We start from the raw sequence: 25,288 nt of genomic DNA, 5'->3' as shown, positions 1-25,288 counted from the left end.
ATCAATGATGGCATTAAACAACAAAGCGGACGTTTTAGATGGTCAATCCAAATGTCACAATGGCATTGTTGATGGCATTCCTGAGTCTGAAAATGAAAGATGGTCGGATTCAGAGGAGAGGGTGCTGACTCTCTTCAAGGAGAAACTGGACCTGGATCCCTACACTAGTGGGATTGAAAGAGTTCAATGTCTCGGAAAAGCATCTACAGCCACAGAAGGTACCCATGGTAGACAACGACCTCGACCTCTAATGGTGAAGTTTCTAAGAATCAAGGACAGGGACACAGTTTTGAGCAAAGCAAAAATGCTGAAAGGAGCAAACATTTATATAAATGAGGACTATCCTGATTCAGTTTGCCAGAAGAGAAAAGAGCTACTGCCTAAAATGAAAGCTGCCAGAGAAAGAGGGGACATTGCCTTTTTAAGATATGACAAGCTCATCATCCACAAACAGCATTAAGGAATAAGGAACGTGAACCCACAAGGACAATACACACAAACATACACGTGATCAATGAAAAAAATGGGACAATATGCACAGACACACACAATATATAAAGGTAAAGGTATGGTGAAAATACATTTCATATCTCATGTTGATTGCTGCTCTCTTTCCAAAGAAAACTTTGAAAATTGCACATCTGAATATTTGTAGTTTAAGGAACAAATCAGATGAAATTGTTGTATTCAAACACAATTCATATACTTGCTCTATCTGAAACCCATTTAGATGAGACATTTGATGATGATGCTTTGAGCACAGAAAGATATAATCTATACAGAAAGGACAGAAATATGCATGGGGGTGGAGTTGCCTGTTATGTTCAAAATCATATTCCAGTGAAAGTTAGGGAGGATATCATGTGTAAGGAAATTGAGGTATTGTGGCTTCAGGTTAACTTGCCCCACATTAAATCAATTTGTTCTGAACCAATTGAAGTTTGGTTCTCCAATGTCAATACAAGTGTCAACAGCATGCACCTCTGTCTACAATGGTTAAAAGTTGAGGACAGAATGAATGGTGCACTTGTATCTTCAATATGGAAGGTTTTACAATCCAAAATTCCACAATCGAGAGTCATATCACTAGACAAGCATCAGAGCGTCGGTTTTCAATTCCTAAACCAAACACTAATTTTCTGAAGCAAACAGTCAAATATAGTTCAATGAAAATATGGAATTCCTTACCACTGACAATGACTAAATTGACACAAAAATCAATATTTAAAAAGCAAATTAAGAAACACCTGGGAATATCATACCTGTAGGATACCATACATGCACATGCAGGCACATACATAGGCACGCGCGCGCACACACACACACACACACACACACACACACACACACACACATCTGAACGTAAAGCAACACTTGTCCGGCAGCAGGACGCACGTCACATCACGGTACGGCACGGTAACCTCTGGGCTCATTAGCTCCTTAGTCCTGCAGGATCCGCACGGTGGTCAGTGCTGTCACTCTGTGACAGTGTCTCCAGCCATGAGCAGCACCGATATCAGGACTGCGCCATTATGCCAAAGGATAGCGTATAACCGAGGAACCGACGCAGAGCACCGCAGAGAATATTCAAGTTTGCGTGGATTATTACAGCACCAGGACACCAGTGGCTTGCTTCGTTTAAGTACGTACATGATCGGGGGGGCGAGCAAGCTCGGCAAAGGTAAGCCAATTGAAGACAAATGCGCTGTCTAACACTGTCGGATCCCCGACTTGATCTCGGTTCTCAAAGTTTCAGGAGCTCATCAACCCAAATACAAGACAGAATTCTTTGAAAAGCAAGTTTGTCTTTTGTGATACTAGTCTAGTAAAAAAGTCTAGTAGGCTAAACCTGACTTTGAAAGGTTTAACAGCTTTCATTGTTTTATGGCAGCTATAAACAAAAGAATTGACGTGCTCGACTCACCGTTTGAAAAATCACAGGGTGCCGACCCAAAACTCACAAACTAAATAAATCCAAATGTCAGCACTCACAAATATCATATATATCAGTCCTTTAATAACGCACAGCAGTATCACAAACGGACGCGTTTCAGCACTTGGCTTTCCTCGACGCTGAACAAAGCCCAGTGCTGAAACGCGTCCGTTTGTGATACTGCTGTGCGTTATTAAAGGACTAATATATATTATTTTTGTGAGTGCTGACATTTGGATTTATTTAACTACACACACACACATATATATATATATATATATATATATATATATATGTATATATATGACATATCCTACAGAGGAAAAATATGGAAGAAATTGTAAAAATATCAGTTATTTTTAGCACTATAATTCATTTGATGAGAATGTTTAAATTGATGGATTCCCATATTTTATATGCAAAAAGTATCATTTGAAATGTTAGAATTGATACTTAATTGTAGAAAATAACAGTACATACAATGAATATTACTGAGAAGTTATTAAGACATTTTACAGACAACTTTACAATTCAAAACTCGGATATCTTAAACTCTGGGAAATCTCATTATTAGTAATTGCTATGAACTGTAAACTTCAATCCATCCATGACACAATATTTTAATGTAGAGTCTACATAATGCCCGGGATTGTCAAAATGACATAAAATTTATGTTCACCTGATGCAAAAACCCATTCCATTTTCATGTTAAGGCAAGTTGAGTTTTGAGTTAATTTGACTAAAATTTATCAAGCCGATTTAGCCAATAAACAATACTATCATTGTGCACTTAACATATTGTTCGGGCTAAATGGGTGAAGTTACCCAGCATGCTTTAAGACAGTGTGCAAGGCCATAAGCTGAAGAAAACTCTGTTTAAATGTGTTCTAAATCACTCACATTACCCATTACACAGTGAATAATGTTTATGTACTGTATTTCACAATGGTTCTTATGCTTTACAATTAATGTTGGGGTTAAAGACATTGCCGGACCATTAGTTTAGTTGTTTACACAGTTGGGGACCTCATGCCTATGTGGATATTAGTGTGCTGAGGTGAAATAAGGTGCACTTAGAGATAAGATTAAAAAAAGTTATGTTAAACTGACATAAAATTCCTGTCAGACAACGGTCATGTGACATTTATTTTGTGTCTGATGTACTCAGAACTTTTATGTTACTGAATTGTACTAAACTGAAATTTTTGAGTGCAAGCTGTTTCCAAAAAAACTGAAGTTGAGTGAGTGAATTGGGGTTTTCAATAAATATATTTCACTAACAAAGACCACACCAATAAGATAAAGATTTCGAATGGTTTATTGCGTATGATGGATTATGGGTTCGGAGGAAAGCGTGGAGGGGTGAGGATCAAGGGATTAGAGAATGAAAGGATGAGGATGGAGGGATGAAGGGATGAGTGTTAGGGGTCGAATGGATGAGGGATGAAGGGTTTAGGGCTAGGTGGATGAAAGATTAGGGATAACAGGATAAACATCAAGGGAGGAAGAGTGAGGAATGAAGGGATGAGGGTTGAGGGATGAAGGGATGGAAGATTGAGAGTTGAGGGATGAAGGCTGGCTGTCTGGGTAGCAGGCGAGCGCGATGATGGATGTGTTGGGTCGAAGGCAGGAATGCAAGACGGATCCTGGGAGTGAGACTGAGTCGGGGAGTTGCCTCTTTGTTAGCTTGGCTTCAGATAGAGCCCCCAAGAGAGCTTCAAGAGTGCATGGGAGTGTCGGATATTGTTTGTATTGTAGCTCGTATGTATGATGTTTACTAAAGAAGACAGTGCCCTGGAATTTTAATGTGGTTGAGAATTTTCTGCCTATAAATGGTTAAAGTGGCTCCGTGTGAAGAGACGACCCAAGTAAAAAAGTCGAAAGAAGGTCGGAGGCTGGTGCCAATTGTCAGAATTTCTAGAATTAACAACGGGAAAGCAAGAGTCGGCGATTGAGGATATGGGACACTCAGATTGATGAATTGGTGCAGGTCTGAGGCCAGGGTGAGTGTCTGCATTAATAGCATGTTAGCGGGCTTTCACACCTGACCATGGTCTGTGTTTTTGCTACGTAGTATACATTTGGTCTGGTCGGTTTGGTTTCACACTCATTAAGGCGACTGGACCAAATTACATATTGACGTTAACTACATATGTTGCGTCTCCCTGCACTTGACATTGATTGGTTTGTAAACAGGCGTGCATATGACATAGTCACGTCACCAACGGTAGGATGACCATATTTTGATTTCCAAAAAAGAGGACACTCGACCCGGCCACGAGATAGCCTACTTAAATGATACTCGCAGTTTACTCAAAGATGCCTTATAATTTTAATATATTTAAAGTTTATATGTATGGATAGAAAATTCAGTTATATTACAAAATTATATCTCTCAAAGACAGAAATTTAGATAGGCTTCTCAAAGGTTACTCAACTTGCTTTTATTATGCCTAAATTAATAATCTTTTTCATTTGTACAAAAATAAATATAAATGTAAAATCTCTGGAATGAAATAATGATAGAAATAATGTCTTTTCTGTATTAGAAAAATCAACTTGTAAAATAATAGTTATCTTTTCAAGTCTTACTGGACAAATAAATAAATAAATAATATGAAATAATGTTCTAAATAATACCTCTTCTGTATTAGAAAATCCAGCTTTGAGCTCCCCGGCACCGTTATTAGACACAGAATCAAATGTGCCAGCTTTGCACACGGTGCACTCAGCCTCCCATATATCCCGAGCGGGTCGGGACGGGAAGTTGGGAATTTTTTCTGCACTTCATCTGTGAAGCTGCACTTGCGCTTTGGCATCTTGGAAGCTTAGAATAAATGCTGCGCCGCAGGTGTCTGCTGCTTCCTCGTTGTGAGTGTTGGAGATCCGCCAATATGCAGCCTCTCTGGGATTACGCACGCACACACACACACACACACACACACACACACAAGGAAAATTGGACATTATCATCAATTTATAAACACCCCCCGGATGCCCCGGACAGGACATGAAAAGTGGACATGTCCGGGCAAAAGAGGACGTTTGGTCAGCCTAACCAATGGTCGGCGCCTTAGCTCTCCTCAGCTAGTTGGATAGTTTTTTCTATGGTTAGCACTTAGCAAGAGAATGAATGAACACATCGTGGCAATAATTTTATTGCTGTGGCATTGCTACCAGCAGTATCAACATTATGCCCACTATGCGAGCCTAGTTCGATTAGCTCGGATTCGGATGAACGTCCTGGTCGTGCGGAGGCTTTATCGTCGCCGGCAGGAAAGGAGAAGACAACTTCAAGCACACCTGCGAGCCCTGGCTGTGCATCAGGAAAGACCAGTGAGGTGAGTGGCAAATGATTACACTGGAAATTTATTGTGTTACTACAAGATTGAGCTAGCAAGGCAGTTTTGTGTATTATGTTCAGTTTGGGTCGGCTTCCACCACCAGCTGTGGTCCAGGTCATTGAGCTCGCTTTCACACTCGCCCTGTCATGGACAATAACGTTAATGTAACATTTCCCCATAGACGATTTTTTTATCTGTGTAAATCCGCCTCTGTTAGTTAATACTTAACGTTACCGACGTGAAGACGGTTTTCCAACGATGAAAGCCTTTTCTCCTAGGTGGGCGACCTCACTGCTCCCCACCTTTTATGTAAAAACACTTTTTTGCACTTAAATGGCACATATCCACAACATCCAATGGCCTGTTAGTATTAGTGCTAACAGTGTTTTTAACCATTGTTTATTCAGGGAAAACTGACTGAGCATTAAACTCAGTAATAAAATATCAAATAAAACAAATAACTAGCAGACAGGAGAGACATACAGCAATAACTACAGTATAAATACAGACAAGAGTATAATAATAGTAAAAAATAATACAGATAAAAAATAATAAATAGCAAAATAGCAACCAAGTCTATGAATCTGCCAAAGCAGTAGTTTCAAATCAATCTTTTTAGAAAACACTGGGCAACATTTCTGTAACCTTTCCCTTAAAAATGTTGTTAGTATCTGTGAATTCTACCACTGAACTGAATGTTATTTGTATTAATGTATTTGTATGTGTGTGTGTTATTTTAGAGTCTCTGGGTCAAACCACGGTGTCATGCTTGGTGGCAACATGTGTGCGACAACTGGACAGCGAGAGATTGGCTGCTCAACCTTCGAATGAGAAGAACCACCTTCTATCACCTCTGTAACTGTCTTCGCCAAAGGTTGACTCGACAGACTACAAGATACCGCCAGGCTGTTCCAGTGGAGTTGCGTGTGGCTGTATGCTTGTGGAGGCTGGCCACTAATCTCGAGCTCCGATCCATCTCTCACCTCTTTGGCGTGGGAATGTCGAGTACTTGTGTCTTCACACAACAAGTTGTTGCTGCCATCAACGACACCCTAAATCCACAATACCTGCACAAACCTTCAGCTGCAGAAGTCCAAGAAATAGTCAGAGGTTTCAGTGACAGATGGGGGTTCCCACAGTGCGCAGGGGCTGTGGATGGCACTCATATCTGCATCCTGGCAACGTCTCACAACCCAGCTGACTACTACAACCGGAAGGGCTTCTACTCAGGTGAGCCACATCTCTGTCCTCTTTTAAATCTCTCAAAACACACTTTTTTAAATGAGCTTTTACTTAACTCCTGTTGTCATCTAATAATGTATTCTAATAATGTCTAATGTTTTCTATTTTTGATGTGTTATCGTATTTTATTACTTTTATGTGCTTATAATATTTTTTTATATTATTGTCATTTTATTGGATTCTGCCTTTTATTTTTGCGGTTGTAAAGCACTTTGTAACTTTGTTTGGAAAGGTGCTATACAAATAAAGCTTATTATTATTATTATTATTATTATTACTCAGTAATTCTGCAAGGTGTTGTGGATAACACCATGAAGTTTTGGGATGTCAACACTGGCTGGCCTGGGAGGGTTCATGATGCCCGTGTGTTCTCCAACTCAATGGATCGACAATGATGATGAAGATCACCAGCCAAGACCAGACCTTGCCTACCCAGGACATCTTTGTAGGCCTGTTAATACTGGTTCCACTACTCATTGGTTGCCTTCGTTTGGCTGGGAGTGGAGCACCTCACAGCATGTAAGTATGAGTCCGTGAGGCCTGAAGTATGCTAAATGACTGTAATGAGAAGGATTCCATCAAATGTGTGTTTGTTTTTTTGTTTTTACAGGTTGAATCTACAGTACAAGTGTTTACTGACTCTGTGAGCTCGCTCCTCACCCTACTGTTATATATTTAAATGGTTTTGATATTTATATGTTCTGTCAGGGATAGGGCTGCAACAATTAATCAATTAATCGATGACTAATCGAGTATTGAATTAATTGGCAACTATTTTAATAATCAACTAATCGTTTTGAGTCTTTTTTTTAAAGAAGAAAAAGTCCACATTCTCTGATTCCAGCTTCTTGTATATGAATATTTTGTGGTTTTTCTGGTCTACGACAGTAAAGTGAAGATCTTTGGGTTGTGGACTGTTGGTTTGAGGATGTCTTCTTGGGCTTTGGGGAACAATGATCAACATTTTTCACCATTGTGTTGTGAAATTCTATGACTTGTTTTGTAGAAATATTTTCTATTCTATATATTTTCTATATTTTAAGATGTATTTCTTAAAGTAAAAAAAACTGGCTCATGCACGCCTTTGAAGAGTCTCCTGAACAGGTGCGTAGGAAAAAACTTCAGGTCAAGAAAGAAAAAAGATTCCCGCATACTGTTGCCAAACAAAATATTTAATGGGACAAGGCAGCTACGTTTCGGTCATTACAACCTTCGTCAGGCAGGGTTGTAATGACCGAAACATAGCTGCCTTGTCCCATTAAATATTTTGCAAGTTTGGCAACAGTGTGCAGGAATCTTTTTTCTTTTTTTGTGACTAATTGACTATCAGAATATTTGTTAGCTGCAGCTCTAGTCAGGGACTCTGAGACAGGAGTATTGAGCTTTTGAATTTGAGGAAATGTTGTCATTTGCAGCCTATTTTTGCTCATTTTCTTAAACAGTTCACAATAAATTATTTTACGAAAGCAATCAGTTGTGTTGACTGTTCTGTTTACATCTCACTTCAGTATTTTGTTTGACTGTAGGAGACATGACCAACTATTAGAGGCAAAATTCATGACCTCCTGTCCTCAGATAGTACCTATCTAACCTCAAACACAGCTGTAAGACCTAATATATATTTAGATTGCTTCTCCCCAATTTCTCTTCAAGAATTGACCGCAGTGATTTCTTCATCTAAATCATCAACGTGTCTCTTAGACCCCATCCCAACTAGGCTACTTAAGGAGGTCTTACCTTTAGTTAACACTCATATATTAGATATGATCAATATATCCTTATTAACAGGCTATGTACCAAAGTCTTTTGAGGAAGCTGTAATTAAACCTCTACTAAAAAAGCCCACCCTGGATCCAGAGGTGTTAGCCAACTATAGACCAATATCAAATCTTTCCTTTCTTTCAAAGATCCTTGAGAAAGTAGTTGCAGACCAGCTGTGTGATTTTCTCCATGATAATAATTTATTTGAGGAATTTCAGTCAGGATTTAGAGTGCATCATAGCACAGAGACAGCACTAGTTAAAATTACAAATGACTTTCTTATTGCTTCAGATAAAGGACTCGTCTCTGTACTTGTTTTATTAGATCTTAGTGCGGCGTTTGACACTATTGACCATCAAATTCTGCTACAGAGACTGGAACACTTAATTGGCCTAAAAGGTTCTGCACTAAGCTGGTTTAAATCTTATTTATCTGATCATTTTCAGTTTGTTGACGTTCATAATCAATCATCCTTACATACTAAAGTTTGTTTTGGAGTTCCGCAAGGTTCTGTGCTCGGACCAATCCTATTTATTCTATATATGCTTCCTTTAGGCAACATCATTAGAAATCACTCTATAAATTTCCATTGTTATGCGGATGATACTCAGTTGTATTTATCTATGAAGCCAGAAGAAAGTAATCAATTAACTAAACTCCATAACTGCCTTAAAGACATAAAAACCTGGATGAGCACCAATTTCCTGATGTTAAATACAGACAAAACTGAAGTTATTGTTCTTGGCCCCAAACAACTCAGAGACTCTTTATCTGATGACATAGTTTCTCTAGATGGCATTGCTCTGGCCTCTAGCACTACCGTAAGAAACCTCAGAGTAACATTTGATCAAGATTTGTCTTTTAATTCTCATTTAAAACAAACCTCACGTACTGCATTTTTTCATCTGCGTAATATTGCGAAAATTAGGCCTATCCTGACCCAAAAAGATGCAGAAAAATTGGTCCACGCTTTTGTTACCTCTAGGCTAGATTACTGTAACTCTCTATTATCAGGTAGCTCTAGTAAGTCCTTAAAAACTCTCCAGCTAATTCAGAATGCAGCAGCACGTGTACTAACAGGAACTAAGAAACAAGATCATATTTCTCCTGTTTTAGCTTCTCTGCACTGGCTCCCTGTAAAATCCAGAATTGAATTTAAAATCCTACTGTTAACTTATAAAGCTCTAAATGGTCAAGCTCCGTCATATCTTAGAGAGCTCATAGTGCCTTATTATCCTACCAGAACACTGCGCTCTGAGAACGCAGGGTTACTCACGGTTCCTAAAGTCTCCAAAAGTAGATCAGGAGCCAGAGCCTTCAGCTATCAGGCTCCTGTCCTGTGGAATCATCTTCCTGTTACGGTCCGGGAGGCAGACACTGTCTCCACATTTAAGACTAGACTTAAGACTTTCCTCTTTGATAAAGCTTATAGTTAGGGCTGGCTCAGGCTTGCCCTGTACCAGCCCCTAGTTAGGCTGACTTAGGCCTAGTCTGCCGGAGAACCCCCTATAATACACCGGGCACCTTCTCTCCTTCTCTCTCTCTCTCTCTCTCGTATCCCATTACTGCATCTTGCTAACTCGGCCATTCTGGATGTCACTAACTCAGCTTCTTCTCCGGAGCCTTTGTGCTCCACTGTCTCTCAGATTAACTCGTATTGCAGCGGTGCCTGGATAATGTGACGTGTGTGGTTGTGCTGCTGGCTTGAGGCGGAGCAGGCTCACGGCTTATGAGTTTCTTTTTCGTTTTAACCCACACCATGATCTTTTCCTAACCCTAACCAAGTGGTTTTTGTGCCTAAACTTAACCAGACCTTAACCACAGGGCATCATGATGATTTCAGAACAGACTTCGGAACAATGAGTTTAATATGGTCGGAACAATGGGCTGTTGAACCAATGGGCTGTCGAACCAATGGGCAGTTCCCGTTCAGTGAACATTTTAAATCTGAAAATACAGCTTGCACATTAGCAGTGCTGGTTGAAGTTCAGTAAACATTTTGAAAGAGCACAACATCATGAAAACCACACAGAAATTAGAAGTGCTGGGTGCTGTTTAGTAAAAAAAACTTACTCAAAAGAAATCACAAGTGGAAAAAATGCTTGTCTTCTTCCTCACTTGGTTCAGCACCATGACTTTGATTCAGGACACGTGGGGTGAGATCCATGGGGGTTGTAGTTTGGGGCTGGGTAGTTAGCAGGTGTGGAGGCAGATGTGGAGGCTGCTGTGCAACCCAGTCAGGAGCTGGAAGAGACGTATGATATACAGGACCCCAGGATGCTGCAGGGTGTGGAGCTTGGCTTTGGTGAGACATGCTGCTTTGCATTAATGCCTGCATAACATTAATAAATATATTATTTGTGGCTGCCTGCTGTTCCTGCATCATCCTAAAGCGTCTCTCCTCTGCCTCCTGCTGTATTGTCATCCACCTTTCCAGAGTGGCATCCTCCCTCTTCTGCCTGTGGTCTTCTCCCAGGTTGACCTCTGTTTGCAACCTCTTGTACTCAGTAATTCTCGAAGCATCCTTGGTCCTCCGCTTTCTTCTATGGGAAGGGGTTGCAGTGCCTCCAGATTCGTCTTTGTTGCTGGAAGCTGCACTTTCTCCTGTAACCTCTTGCACTCCACCCCTATTTTGTAGCGAAAACGCCTAAAATGACATACCCAAATTAAAATGACTGTAGCGTCTGAACCGCTCTGACTACATGCATGCATGAGGTCTTGCCAGAAAGAAAACTCTCTGAAGTTTCTTGTGAATGTGTCAGAAACACTCTCTGTGATACAGAGACAGAGTAATGGGCCTCTGAAGTCAGTAAGAAGTTGAAGATTTTGCCTAAAATAAAATAAAAAATGATTTTCAGGATGAATAACTGTCTGACTGCTTCATCTGAGCAGGTAAATGACACTGTGGGGCTGTAGGCACACTATCAATGAACACTTGTTTCAAATTTGAAGAAAATTGCTCAAACCATTCTGACCATTCTAGAGTGTTTTTTCCATGAAAGATCCAGGCGGAGCTCCAAATGACAAGAGCGCTCACTCGGCTTCAAAACAGTACTATCAGGGATCAAACAACACTCAGCCAGCTTCAAACATTGTACCTCATTGAAATCAGGTGTGATTATGATAGCTGATGTTGTTTATGACACAGAAACATCATAAAATATCACCAAATAAAGCCATATGAAACGTGAAAGTTATGATCCCACTTTCTATGTGGTATATCTCAGCCAAAAATAGTGGTAGGAGTGAGACTCTTACCTTTTATAAAAGATCTAAGTCTCCACTCGCAGCTCCGCTTGAGATCGCTAGTAATCGTTTAACTTTTCCCCTCGAAAAACGACGTGACATGACTTGTCACCACTCATCGCAATTTTGGACTTAGTGTGTTTAGGCTGCTCTGGTGCGAAATCCATAAGAAATAAAAGAAAAACGATGTCATTTTTTAAAGGTCGAGAGCTTCCTGAATCCGGTAATACCAAACATCACATGATTTGATGATGTGGTGTGCCTGGGAGATACCATTTAACAGAGGAGGGAGGGAACGCAGACACGGGCGTCCAAGCGGAGTTAGAGAGGTGAAAATAAGTTGTGTTGAATTAAAAATGTGTTAGCCAATAGCCTACTACTGCCCCTAATCTGCAATATAATACAAGCCTTCATTATTGTAAATCAAATCAAACTATATATTTATATAGTGCATTTCATACACAAGCAGTGCAGTGTTTTACAGGGGTTACCATAATGCTAAGGTTAACTGTATGAACTATATAAATAAATGGATCACATAATCCAAAGATCAAGAATGTATTGGACATTTGTTTGTAGCACTTGTCAAACGGGATGAAAGAATTAACGTTAGTGTTTTGGGTGTGAAACTGTACTCTGTTGAAATAATGACTGCTGAAAAATGTCTTTGTAGTATGACAGTAGAAATGCTAGGAACAAGCAAAAACAAAAAACGTGACTACGTTGGTGTAAACGTTATGTTAACGTTACTTACCAATTTCGTTAGTGTTTTCTGTGGGACTGGGCCTGGCCACATCTGCAGACACACTTCCATCCGAAGCTGGGGAAGACTTGATCACCCTAATGGGTGTGCTTGTTGGGTGAGTGCCCAAAATGTTGTCCATGTCGTCATAAAAAGGACATTTGTCCTTCTCATTTGTCGACGCACCACTCTTCCTCATTGCATCTCGTGCCTTCGTGTACTGCTCTCTCTCGCATCTTCTGAGAAAATATTCCGTAAGTTTCCGAATTGTTGTGAGTTTTTTCCAACATACTTTTTATATTGTCGTTGGACCATATTTTTATCAGATATTTGGTCTCCTCTTCTCCCCATGTGGTCCCACGGCTCATATTTACTACCGATATTTCTTCTTCGTGTGTGTGTGTTTCTTCTTTGTGTGTTTTTTTCTTCCTGTGTGTTTCTTCTTCGTGTGTAGGCTAACCACCAAAACTTCCTGTTAAAGGTTTTAAAGTCTGAACTATTGAAAAAGCTTTCACACTGCAAAAGTCTGAACCATGATTTCGTTTGAGCCGAACCGAGACCACCTATTTTGGTCGGACCAAATTTCGGGTCTTTGGTCCAGACCATGGTCCGGGGGAGCTTTCACACCTGTAAATTTGGTCAGGATCAAACAGAAAAGTCCTAAAGTCCGGACCAAACGAGGTAGGTGTGAAAGCACCCTTATTTAGGGAACATAAACTTTCCCCCAAAAGGATAGCTGCTATACAGACTGGGTACATTTCAGGGGTTGTGGACAAAGGGGTGGGGGTGGCTGAGTTTGTGTACGATTGTATGACTCCTGGCTTAGTGTGATCATCACGAAAAGGGATGTCGTCCTGGGAGAATTACAGGAGCTCCATCTTGCATGGTTAGTCAAGCTTGGGTGATGATAGGGATGAAGTAGTTAATGAAGAAGTTAATAAGTCCTAGCAGGGAAGATGTTGGGCTGGAAGGAAATTTGAAAAGACCAAGGGGGCTTTCATGTCAGGGACCTGGGCCCAGACCTGTGCATGCTTGACCTCAGTCTGGTTCTTTAGAAGAGTTAACACTGCATCAGGGAACAGTACACTGACCCCTGTTTGAGTCTTCTTGAAGGGTTAGTCTCAGGAGTTTGCAATACGCAGTATGGTTCCAGCAAGGAACGTGTCAAGTGTGAAAATCAACTATGCCAAAAACATGAAAGTGGACTGTTGGGCAATCGCATTTGGGGACAGCAAGAATCACTCATACCTCATATGGAAACACCCGACAGAATTTTTTTGGATTGAGATGGATTTTCTTGCACTTTCCTTGGTAGGCAGGGATGCTTGGATTGAGATGGGGTTGAGGGGAGTGGATGGAGACAATGCTGAGGGAGAGAGGGGATTGACGGAAAGGATGAGTTTGAGGGAAGTGAAGGTGGGTCAAGAAAACAGAAACAAGGGCCTACTTAAAGACAATCTTGTTAATGGTTTTATGTTGAAAAGCAATGAAAATTTTGATTACAAGAAAGAACACAGAAACAAATTGTGTGGAGAGGAATAACGAGGTATAAGTAGTGAGGCGTGGTCCTGCTCCCAGACTTAAGCCAACAAGTAAACTGGTTTACTAGCAAGGATTGTACCATGACCAAGCAATTTATAAAGCTTTAATAAGATGGGGAAGTACAAAATGTTGAGAAAGGATAAACAAATGAGAGAAGGAAATTAATGTCGGGCAGGAGGTTGTTGAGGTTGGATATATGAGATCCGGGAGAAGGAAGTGGTTACAACTGTTGCAAATGCAAATTTGAAGCATGGATCATGGATGCTACAGAGGGGTTAACTGGGGAGATGAGTAGCCTGAAGACAATGGATTTAGGGCTGAGAAGGTTAGAAGTCGGTGGCAAGTGTTTGCCGTAAGAGCAGAAACCTTTATGCAAGTTTTGGTTAATGTGAAAACGTATGTAGCGGTTCACAACTGCCCACTGGCCACTAGCCACTGCTAGATTAATGGAAACTGGTTCTGAATAAGTAGTTATTTGTAGAAAAGGAAATTTTCTTCTTATTATTATTATTATTATTTTCTTTATTATTATTATTATTAGTAGTAGTAGTAGTAGTATGATTATTATTATTATGTGGTAAACTGCAAATGAATGTGATGTCTAGAGAGGTAAAGAGGAGCTGTCGCTGGCTAGTAAGATGGGCTGAGGGTGTGCTTTGGATGAGATCATTATGCTTTCTGTGAAGCTGATGGAAGGTTTTCCAGTTGGGGGACTTATTAGATGGCTGTGACGATGTGATGAAGCTTTCGAATGCAGAGATGACAAGAATGATGGAATGACTTGAGAAAGGACAAACACATAGGGTTATTGTTTGTTTGTTAGTTTGTTTTACATGTGTGGTTTCTTTTGTACAAATTAAATGAGCAATGGCTACTTGAGAGATTTCCCTTAACACGTTTTAAATGAGCATTGGTGGAAGGAACCTGAGATTTGAGATTACTGTTTGCCAAACAAACAAACAACAATTGTTTCCTCTAATTGCATGTGACAATGAGTAACTTAAAAATTGAAACCATACAACCTGGCTCCCTGCTAGTGGGAGCCTGTGGTACTGGCTGATGCCCTCGAGGCGGTGGGGTCTCTGTTACTTCACGGACAGCAATCCTAGCGTGGATGTCTCTGGCGAGGATCCCTAGATGCTGGAAGTTATGCGGGCATGGCGTTTAATGGAGCGACGCAGATTTGGAACCTGGCCTGTGGCCACAGTTGAAGGGAATTCCTTTTCCTTTCGGGATGCAATGGAGACTGGTGTGCTTATATACTATTGGGCGGAAATGGGATGTGTTCCAGGCGTGGTCTTTGTTCCCAAACTAGGGGTAGATAGTATTATTTTGGAAGGTCATATTCTGGCATATATGGAGATTTAAGTCTAGTTTTAGTTCCTCAGAACTAAACATGACATATCCCATATACAAAGTGTACGTATATCTATCCCAGATGTACTTACCTAACACTAACCCTTTATTATATGTCATTACTAAATAGAGAGAGACTTAATGCCTAAGGATGTTCCAACAGTCATTCAGCCTAACTGTCCTGGGGTACTGCAACTGTGGATTTGTTTCATAGATAAAAATGAGTTTCTTTGTCAAGTGCTTTATCCCAATAAACTGATTTTAATTTATCACTGTATTAAAGCGTGGAAACATTGTGTAACTAGAACTGCAAGCAGTTATGAACGGGGGCCAAGCCTCCCCGCGCAACTCGGCCTCCGTGCCCCACCGAGCCCACGGAAGTTGGCCCCGAAGCACGACGGGCTCAGGGCTAGCGCAGGGACGCAGGCCAACGTCCGAGCAGTGGTATTTGCTGTAATGGGAAATGCGCCGGAAGTGTGAAAGGCTGAATGTGTGGCAATTTGGATTTGTTGTAATAAATCACGCCCACTTTGACCAATCATTACTTAACTTTATGTCCAGCCTTAGGAGTGACCCCACATCACACTCACCAAATTTTGTTCAAATCTTGTACTTGAGACTTGATGTTTGTGGGTTTTTAGCGACCCCCATTAGCCGATTTGCACCAAATTTGATGTTAAAAGCATTTACTTTGACCAAAATTTGAAACAATATGTGTTTTTTTAGCTAGCAAAAAAGATTGTGTGGTTATAACTAGCACATTTTTTGGAGTGCCAAAATTCTTTTGATAACTTTTGATCAGACACATCTGGAGATTCTATGTGCAAAGTTTCACACAGATGGCGCTTAAACCGTAGGAGTAGTTAGAAAAAGTAGGTTTTGGATATGTGGTGACTTAGCAATGGAAAATTGCAGCAGAAGTGGGCAGGGCCTATGTCAGAAAACCCACCTCTATTCAGGAAATACATTGCATTGATGTCCATGAATGTGTTGTTTAAAATGTGGAAGTTACAGGCAAACTCGCATTTGCATCTGTTATAGCGACACCTATAGGCCGATTTGCACCAAATTTGGCATAGAGCCTCTTGATGACCTCGGGAACAAGTGACTTAAGTTTGATGTTGCATTTATTTTGACTAAAATATGAAACAATATGTGTTTTTTAGCTAGCAAAAAAAAAGTTTGATTATAACTAGCACATTTTTTGGAGTGCCAACATTCTTTTGATAACTTTTCATCAGACACATCTGGAGATTCTATGTGCAAAGTTTTATACAGGTGGTGCTTAAACTGTGGGAGGAGTTTGAAAAAGTAGGTTTTGAACATGTGGCAAATTAGCAAAGAGAATGTGCAGCAGAAGTGGGCGGGGCCTGTGTCAGAAAATCCAGCTCTATTCAGGGAACATATGGATATAATGTTTATGAATGTGTCATTTAAAACCACCTAGTGGAGCATATGCACAATTTTTGTTATGGAAGATCTGTGTCCTATTCTATATGTACCCTATAAATTTCACAGCCCTCAGCATAATAGTTCAGCTGTAGTACATGTTTGTTGTTTATCCTATAATAAGCCACGCCCACATTGACCAGTCATGACCACCTTCAATATATGGCCTCAGGAATGGCCCTACATCATACTGACCGAATTTCATAGAAATGGGTGTAGCCGTTTAAGAGATATAAAATTCCCATATTTGTAGCGCCTCCTAGTGGCTAACATTCGCCAAATTCGGCTCATACCTTCACAGTGTCATGCCAACTAAGGATCTGAGATTTGGTGTTGATAGCATTAAGTTTGACTGAGATATGCAACAGTTTACATTTTTATAGCTAGCTACACAAATTTGTTCATTAATAATTTGCGGAATTTTTGACGGAACAAAATTCTTTTGATAATTTTAGATCAGGTCCAGGTGAAGAGTGTACGTGCCAAGTTTCACGCAGATCGGTCAAAATCCCAAGGAGGAGTTCAAAAAAGTATGTTTTCCAGTTTTTGCGATTTTGCGGAAAAAAAATTAAGGCGGAAGTGGGCATGGCCATTGCAAAGTGATTCAGCTCTATTCAGGGAATCTGGGGATATAACATTTTGAATGTACGACATACGGTGTGGGAGTTATAGGCCAAAACGCGTTGGCCTTGGTTATAGCGCCCCCTGCTGGCGGACATATGTAGTTTTTTGCGTCTGAGGTACGTGCAGGGGTCTGGACCCTCCAAATTGCACCACCCTCCCTTGCACGGTTTAGCCTGCAGCACCACTTTTATCAACAGAAGAATAAAAATAGAGAAAAACTATAAAAATCTTTACAAAAACAATAGGGTTCCTATCACCGCTGGTCCTAGGAAATGCGTCTGCTTGCATACGCGTTCCCCGAGGCCCCTCGGGCTTGGCCCCCTAATTAGAAATTTATTTTCTTGACTTAGTGAAATTGCATAATAGAAGTCATAGGCACATCTCCAGAGGCCTGTTTTATTTATTTATTTTTTAAAATAACTTCTCTGTTTTCCTAACCTCTGCAACCTCCAGCATGGGCATAACAACGGGGGAAACAATGTGATATTTTTTGCCCTGTAATTTTAGCTTGGCCTTTCTTTCATTGTTTACATTCTTCCAGTTTGTAAGACAATACAGATAACAACTCTGACTCTTGCTGAGAGAGCTGATTGGGATGAGAGGGAAGTGGAGAATGAGTTTGGGACACTTCAAACAATGATTTGTTGGTCTGAGTTCAGCTCAGCAGTGACTTGTTTCCCTGTCCATCTTCCACATTACTGTAATGTAACAGCTCCGCTCTCTGTATCATTTGCACAATCAGAATCTATTTGCCAAAAATATTCCATGTGGGAGGAATTTGACTTCAGATGCTCTTATTTGATAAGCTTAAATTTTGACATTTTACATAGGTTACAAAAGGGACAAGTAGACATGTAGGCCAGTATTTAAAGTGCTGCATCTTGTATAATTCACTTTAATATCAATACATGATTAAAGCTGTCTTAATTGCTACTTGTAGACATTTTTAACATTGATTCTAAAGACTATGTAATGTGAGAAGGCTCATAGGAAAGACGTACCCAACTCTGCAGCTCTAGGAGCTTTTCATCTCTTTTAGTTCATTGTATGAAAGACTGCAAATTTATGTCATAATTTAGTCATTATTATCATTCAAGCAGCTGCTTTCAGCAAACAAGCTGTGATAAATCCACTGTTCACCACCTGTCCAACATCAAACAGCAGCTTCGACTCTAGCTGCTGAACATAGTGGAGCAGCTAAAGAGCCAGATATTTTCCTCAGGAGCTGATGGAGACCAAATCAGCACTAAAACCCCTGTGAATGTTGTACTTATAATTGTCAGGTAGCAAGACAAACTATTTATATTCTCAGCACACATTTACCACTAAAATGCCAACAGCTCTCACTGTGCTGTGCTGTTTCATTTGAACCTCCCTCCCGTTTGCGACTCTCCTACCACCTGTGCACTGTGCGCTCCGCTCAGCACTAAAATACCACACAGACAGGCAAAGAGAATTTCAAGGTTAGGAAAATACCAAACTGTTGGAGCACTGCTTGAAGGACCCATAACACTGCAACAATAATAGGTTGTTATGCTAAATCAGCCAGTTGTAAGCTACTGTGAGCCAACGCTGTCAGGTTTACTGAACTAATTTGCCAAGTTACAACTTAAACTGATTTGGAATAGTTAACCAGAAAATAACTAGCTTTTACTGGTATTAAACCATCAAGGCAGCTTTGTAGGAAAGACTGTTAAATTACTTTAAAGTGCAACCAGAAAAGGGCACTATTTGTCCAAAACAGGCAGAGCTAAAACATGTGACAGATAGTTAACAGAGTCAAAGGCAGATGGGGGAAGGGAGGTAGGGTAGGTAGTTGGGTGGTAGGAGTCAGATCAAAAGGGTTTATGTGGTCTTAATTTGGAAAAACATTAAAACTAACAATAGCCTATTGCTGCTGTGAGACAGCTGCTGACCATCTTGATGATGCTGTTTACTATACCAAGGTTTCCAATGATGAAGCAGAGCTCGGGGCCCGGAATTGGGCCTGGTGGGTCCCAACCTCGTCTTCAAGTTTTAGACTACTTTTGCTCTTGTCCAAAATAAGTATCTTTAAAACCAAATACTCAGCAGTCAAGGAATCACTGGAGACACATAGAATCGAGTGCAACTGAGTTTAATGTATTCACAAGCAAGTTTTGCTTTCTGTGTGCTCTCTTTTATGCTCTTCTCTTTCGTCCTTCCCACATAAGCCTGAACATAATGGTGTCATACATGCACATCAAATCCTATCAGATCCTAGGTACTTTCCACTTTCGTCCTTGAACATCAGATCCTGTCAGATCCTGCATCCAATACAATACACCAATGAGTGTGTGTGTGTGCACATTATGTGGATACATGAAACAATAAACCAAGGTGTGACTGGTTATGATCAAGCGGAGTATACTGCCTGGACATGTATTTTTAAAGGTCAACTGATACTAAAGCATAAGACTAAACAGGTACATTACACTACACCAATTAATTACCAGCCACAACAGTGGGGCTTGTATTGTTTTCACCTTGTGAGTCTGAGTGTGTCTGCCGTGTGGTCCTTGAGACAGCTACTCTGGCGTTTTTGAGTAGTTTGCCAGATGTTAAGGATGGGTGTGGTCTGAGCAATGCCGCCAGATATAAGTGGGTGGGAAGCAGGAAAGGAGCCATTGCCCCCTACCCCCCATTTACGCCCCTGGCCTACACAATTGGTTTTAAGTATTTTGTCATGGATCTCTGTATCGTGATGGTCTCTGGTCTCTCTTTGTTTGAACATACAATACATTTATTTATATGTACACTATCAGATATTAATATATACTTTCAACATATTGTACCACAACAGCCAGAATTATAATATTATTACTTTCATTAACGTTGTTGTAAGCTACTGTCATTACCGTCTGTCCTGCATCTCTCTCTCTCTCTCTCTCCCTCTCTCTGTCTCTGTCTCTCTCTCTGTCTCTCTCTCTTTCTGTCTCATTGTGTCATACGGATTACTGTTAATTTATCATATTGATCTGTTCTGTACAACATCTATTGCACATCTCTCCGTCCTTGGGGAGTTTTTCCTTATCCGCTGTGAGGATCCTAAGGACAGAGGAATTTTGTATGCTGTAAAGCCCTGTGAGGCAAACTGTGATTTGTGATATCAATCAATCAATCAATCAATTTTATTTATAAAGCCCAATATCACAAATCACAATTTGCCTCACGGGGCTTTACAGCATACGACATCCCTCTGTCCTTATGACCCTCGCAGCAGATAAGGAAAAACTCCTCAAAAAAAACCCTTTAACGGGGAAAAAAAATGGTAGAAACCTCAGGAAGAGCAACTGAGGAGGGATCCCTCTTCCAGGACGGACAGACGTGCAATAGATGTCATACAGAACAGATCAGCATAATAAATTAACAGTAATCCGCATGACACAATGAGACACAGAGAGAGAGAGAGAGAGAGAGAGAGAGAGAGATGCAGGTAATGACAGTAGCTTACAACAACATTATTGAAAGTAATAAAATTATAGTTATAGTTCTGGCTACTGTGGTACAATATGTTGAAAGTATGTATTAATATCTGGCAGTATACATGTGTGACAATAGTCATATGTGTATAGTAACAGTAGAAGTATGACTAATGACTAATGATGGCAGCAGCAGCAGGAGGCTTCTGGCAGGACCACGGCAGCAGCACAACCACACACGTCACGCTGTCCAGGCACCGCTGCGATATGACTTAATCTGAGAGACAGTGGAGCACAAAGGCTCCGGAGAAGAAGCCGAGTTAGTGACATCCAGAATGGCCGAGTTAGCAAGATGCAGTAATAGAATACGAGAGAGAGAGAGAGAGAGAGAAGGAGAGAAGGTGCCCGGTGTATTATAGGGGGGTCTTCCGGTAGACTAGGCCTAAGTCAGCCTAACTAGGGGCTGGTACAGGGCAAGCCTGAGCCAGCCCTAACTATAAGCTTTATCAAAGAGGAAAGTCTTAAGTCTAGTCTTAAATGTGGAGACGGTGTCTGCCTCCCGGACCGTAACAGGAAGATGATTCCACAGGACAGGAGCCTGATAGCTGAAGGCTCTGGCTCCTGATCTACTTTTGGAGACTTTAGGGACCACGAGTAATCCTGCGTTCTCAGAGCGCAGTGTTCTGGTGGGATAATATGACACTATGAGCTCTCTAAGATATGACGGAGCTTGACCATTTAGAGCTTTATAAGTTAACAGTAGGATTTTAAATTCAATTCTGGATTTTACAGGGAACCAGTGCAGCGAAGCTAAAACAGGAGAAATATGATCTTGTTTCTTAGTTCCTGTTAGTACACATGCTGCTGCATTCTGAATTAGCTGGAGAGTTTTTAAGGACTTACTAGAGCTACCTGATAATAGAGAGTTACAGTAATCCAGCCTAGAGGTAACAAAAGCATGGACCAATTTTTCTGCATCTTTTCGGGTCAGGATAGGCCTAATTTTCGCAATATTACGCAGATGAAAAAATGCAGTATGTGAGGTTTGTTTTAAATGAGAATTAAAAGACAAATCTTGATCAAATATTACTCTGAGGTTTCTTACGGTAGTGCTAGAGGCCAGAGCAATGCCATCTAGAGAAACTATGTCATCAGATAAAGAGTCTCTGAGTTGTTTGGGGCCAAGAACAATAACTTCAGTTTTGTCTGAATTTAACATCAGGAAATTGGTGCTCATCCAAGTTTTTATGTCTTTAAGGCAGTTATGGAGTTTAGTTAATTGATTACTTTCTTCTGGCTTCATCGATAAATACAACTGAGTATCATCCGCATAACAATGGAAATTTATAGAGTGATTTCTAATGATGTTACCTAAAGGAAGCATATATAGAGTAAATAGGATTGGTCCGAGCACAGAACCTCGCGGAACTCCAAAACAAACTTTGGTACGTAAGGACGATTCATTATGTATGTCAACAAACTGAAAACGATCAGATAAATAAGATTTAAACCAGCTTAGTGCAGAACCTTTTAGGCCAATTAAGTGATCCAGTCTCTGCAGTAGAATTTGATGGTCAGTAGTGTCAAACGCCGCACTAAGATCTAATAAAACAAGTACAGAGACAAGTCCTTTGTCTGAAGTAATCAGAAGGTCATTTGTAATTTTAACTAGTGTTGTCTCAGTGCTATGATGCACTCTAAATCCTGACTGAAATTCCTCAAATAAATTATTATCATGGAGAAAATCACACAGCTGGTCTGCGACTACTTTCTCAAGGATCTTTGACATAAAGGGAAGATTAGATATTGGTCTATAGTTGGCTAACATCTCTGGATCCAGGGTGGGCTTTTTTAGTAGAGGTTTAATTACAGCTACCTTAAAAGACTGTGGTACATAGCCTGTTAATAAGGATATATTGATCATATCTAATATATGAGTGTTAACTAAAGGAAAGACCTCCTTAAGTAGCCTAGTTGGGATGGGGTCTAAGAGACATGTTGATGATTTAAAAAGAAAACCCAACCCTCCCACCCAACAAAAAGCTATTTAGCTCATAAAATTGAGTTAGTAGCTAGGTAAGAGTGATCTAAAACAGAGACATAAAATGCATCAAAACTAAAACCTATAGGCTAACTAAAATAACAAAAGATAAAGGTTAAATGAGATAAGAACGTAAAAAGAGGAAGGGTAAGAATATAAAAAATAAATAAAAAATAGATAATAGATGGATAAATCGGTTGTAAGAGGAATTTAAAATAGATAAATAAAGAGATCAGTTAAAAGCCTGATTAAAAAGATGAGTCTTGAGCCTCTTTTTAAAAACATTAGCTACTAACATCAACAGTCTCTGCAGCTCTGAGGTTCTCCGGCAGGCTGTTCCACAGTCGGGGGCCATAATAATTAAATGCCGCCTCCCTGTGTGTTTTAGTCCTAACTTGTGGTATGGTTAAAAGGCCGGTGCCAGAGGGCCTCAGGGTCCACGAGGGTTGATATGGTAAAAGCAGGTCAGATAAATAAGAAGGCCCAAGACCGTTAAGACATTTAAAAACTAATAAAAGAACCTTAAAATCGATCCTGAAGTGCACAGGGAGCCAGTGCAGCAACTTTAAAACTGGTGTAATGTGCTCCCGCCCTCTGGTCCTCGTCAGCACTCGTGCAGCTGAATTCTGTAATAATTTTAGATTTGAGATACTCTTTTTGGGAAGACCAGAGAGCAGGGCATTACAATAATCTAACCTACAGGAGATAAAAGTATGCATGAGCACCTCCGTGCTGGCCTGAGAGAAACGGGCGGACTCTGGCTATATTCCTAAGGTGGTAGAAACCTGCCTTTGTTATGTTTTTAAAAAGGGCATCAATTGGCCCTGTGTCATCAGGAGACACGGCGATGTACAGTTGCGTATCATCAGCATAACTATGAAAGCTGATGCCATGCCTCCTGATGACGTCCCCCAGAGGAAGCATGTAGAGATTAAAAAGAGTTGGACCTAAAATTGACCCCTGGGGGACCCCAAACTTTATCTCATGGGTTCCTGAGGAACATGTATCCATACTTACAAAGAAGTGTCGATCAGTAAGGTAAGAGACGAACCAGTTAAAAACAGTACCAGAGAGGCCGACCAGGTGCCTCAGTCTATTTAATAAAATGTGATGGTCTACTGTATCGAAGGCGGCGGTTAGATCCAGTAGTACCAAGACTGTGAGTTTATGGTTATCTAAATTGCACCTGATGTTGTTTAAAATCTTTAAAAGGGCTGTCTCGGTACTGTGGTTCATCCTAAAACCAGACTGATACTTCTCTAAAGTGTTATTTGTATTTAAAAAATCATTTACTTGGTTAAAAAACAGTTTTTCTAAAATTTTGCTTAAAAATGGTAAGTTGGATACAGGTCGATAATTATTAAGAATGTTGGGGTCTAAATTGCTCTTCTTCAGAAGGGGCCTCACCACCGCCGTTTTCAAGGAGGCCAGGAAGACACCTGTCTGAAGAGAGCAATTCATCATGTACAGTAACTGTTTCTCAAAGAATCCATAAAATGTTTTAAAAAATGGTGTGGGAATTGGGTCTAAAAGGCAGGTTGTGGGCTTTACTTGGGAGAAAACTCGACCAAGTGTCCTCGCATCAACCAGGGCAAAACTCTCCAGTGTTTCCTCAGGTAAAAGCAATGATCCAGGTGTGTCGACAGTTAAAATCTGTTGCGATAAGAGACTGGATCTGATGTCATTGATTTTACTTCTGAAGTGGTCTGCAAAGTCCTCACAAAGGGCATTGGTTGTTATCTTAGGTGATCTGTTAAAATTACTGTTTGTTAAAATATCAGTTGTGGAGAAGAGGAATTTGGGATTGTTTTTATTGTCAGAGATTAGTTTTTTGAAGTGGGAAATTCTTGCCTGTTTGACTGCGTTATTGTAGGTTTTGAGATGTTGACGTAATATTTCGTAGTGGATTGTAAGGTTTGATTTTCTCCACCTTCTCTCAGCACTCCTGCAGTATCTTTTCAGTTGTTTGATTTCCTGATTTCTCCGCGGGGGTGTAGGTTTTGTTCTAATTGTTTTGATTAAAAGTGGAGCCACTGAGTCCAGCATTGACTTGAGTTTGTTGTTAAAATTGTCCACAATAAAATCATAGGCTGCTGGTAAAATCTCTGCAGGAGTGCTCTGTAAAATCTGGATAAAATTTGCAGCCAGAGAGAACATACAAACTCCACACAGAAGGGCTCCCCCACCCTGGGTTTGAACCAGGAACCCTGTTGCTGTGAAGCGACAATGCTAACCACTGCACCATGTGCCACCATAGTATTAATATTTAGTAATTTACAAATATATCTAATATAATACTAAAAATACTAATACTAACAATAATATATTGAAAATAAATACAAAATGTACAATATATTTCTCTATTGTATATCTGAACAGGCTGTAAAAACTCCACATAACCACCTACTATATATTATACTATATGTTTTTAGTAACAATGTTTTGCATTGAGTATTTATGTCAGTAGTCCTTGCACTCTCCACTTATCTGCACTATTTGCATTCTGTTCACTAAACTGTTTCACCTATATATAGTCATTCCTTTTGTAAAAGTCTTGAAATATAATAT

General features: G+C 40.2%; 1 protein-coding gene across 1 annotated transcript in view; it reads left to right on the top strand.

Annotated features, from left to right (window-relative positions):
- Nucleotides 1-6,275: 6,275 nt before the first annotated feature.
- LOC117253759 (uncharacterized) overlaps nucleotides 6,276-25,288 on the top strand; it is a 43,770-nt gene continuing 24,757 nt past the window's right edge. Inside the window, exon 1 of the mRNA XM_078169131.1 lies at nucleotides 6,276-6,507. Within this exon, the coding sequence (XP_078025257.1) occupies nucleotides 6,276-6,507 (232 nt within the window). The remainder of the gene's footprint in view (nucleotides 6,508-25,288) is intronic.

Source organism: Epinephelus lanceolatus, chromosome 6, assembly GCF_041903045.1.
Source record: "Epinephelus lanceolatus isolate andai-2023 chromosome 6, ASM4190304v1, whole genome shotgun sequence".
In the NCBI taxonomy this organism is placed as follows: Eukaryota; Metazoa; Chordata; class Actinopteri; order Perciformes; family Serranidae; genus Epinephelus; species Epinephelus lanceolatus.
The sequence above is the reverse complement of the archived record's forward strand: the minus strand, read 5'-3'. Positions and strand labels throughout refer to the sequence as shown.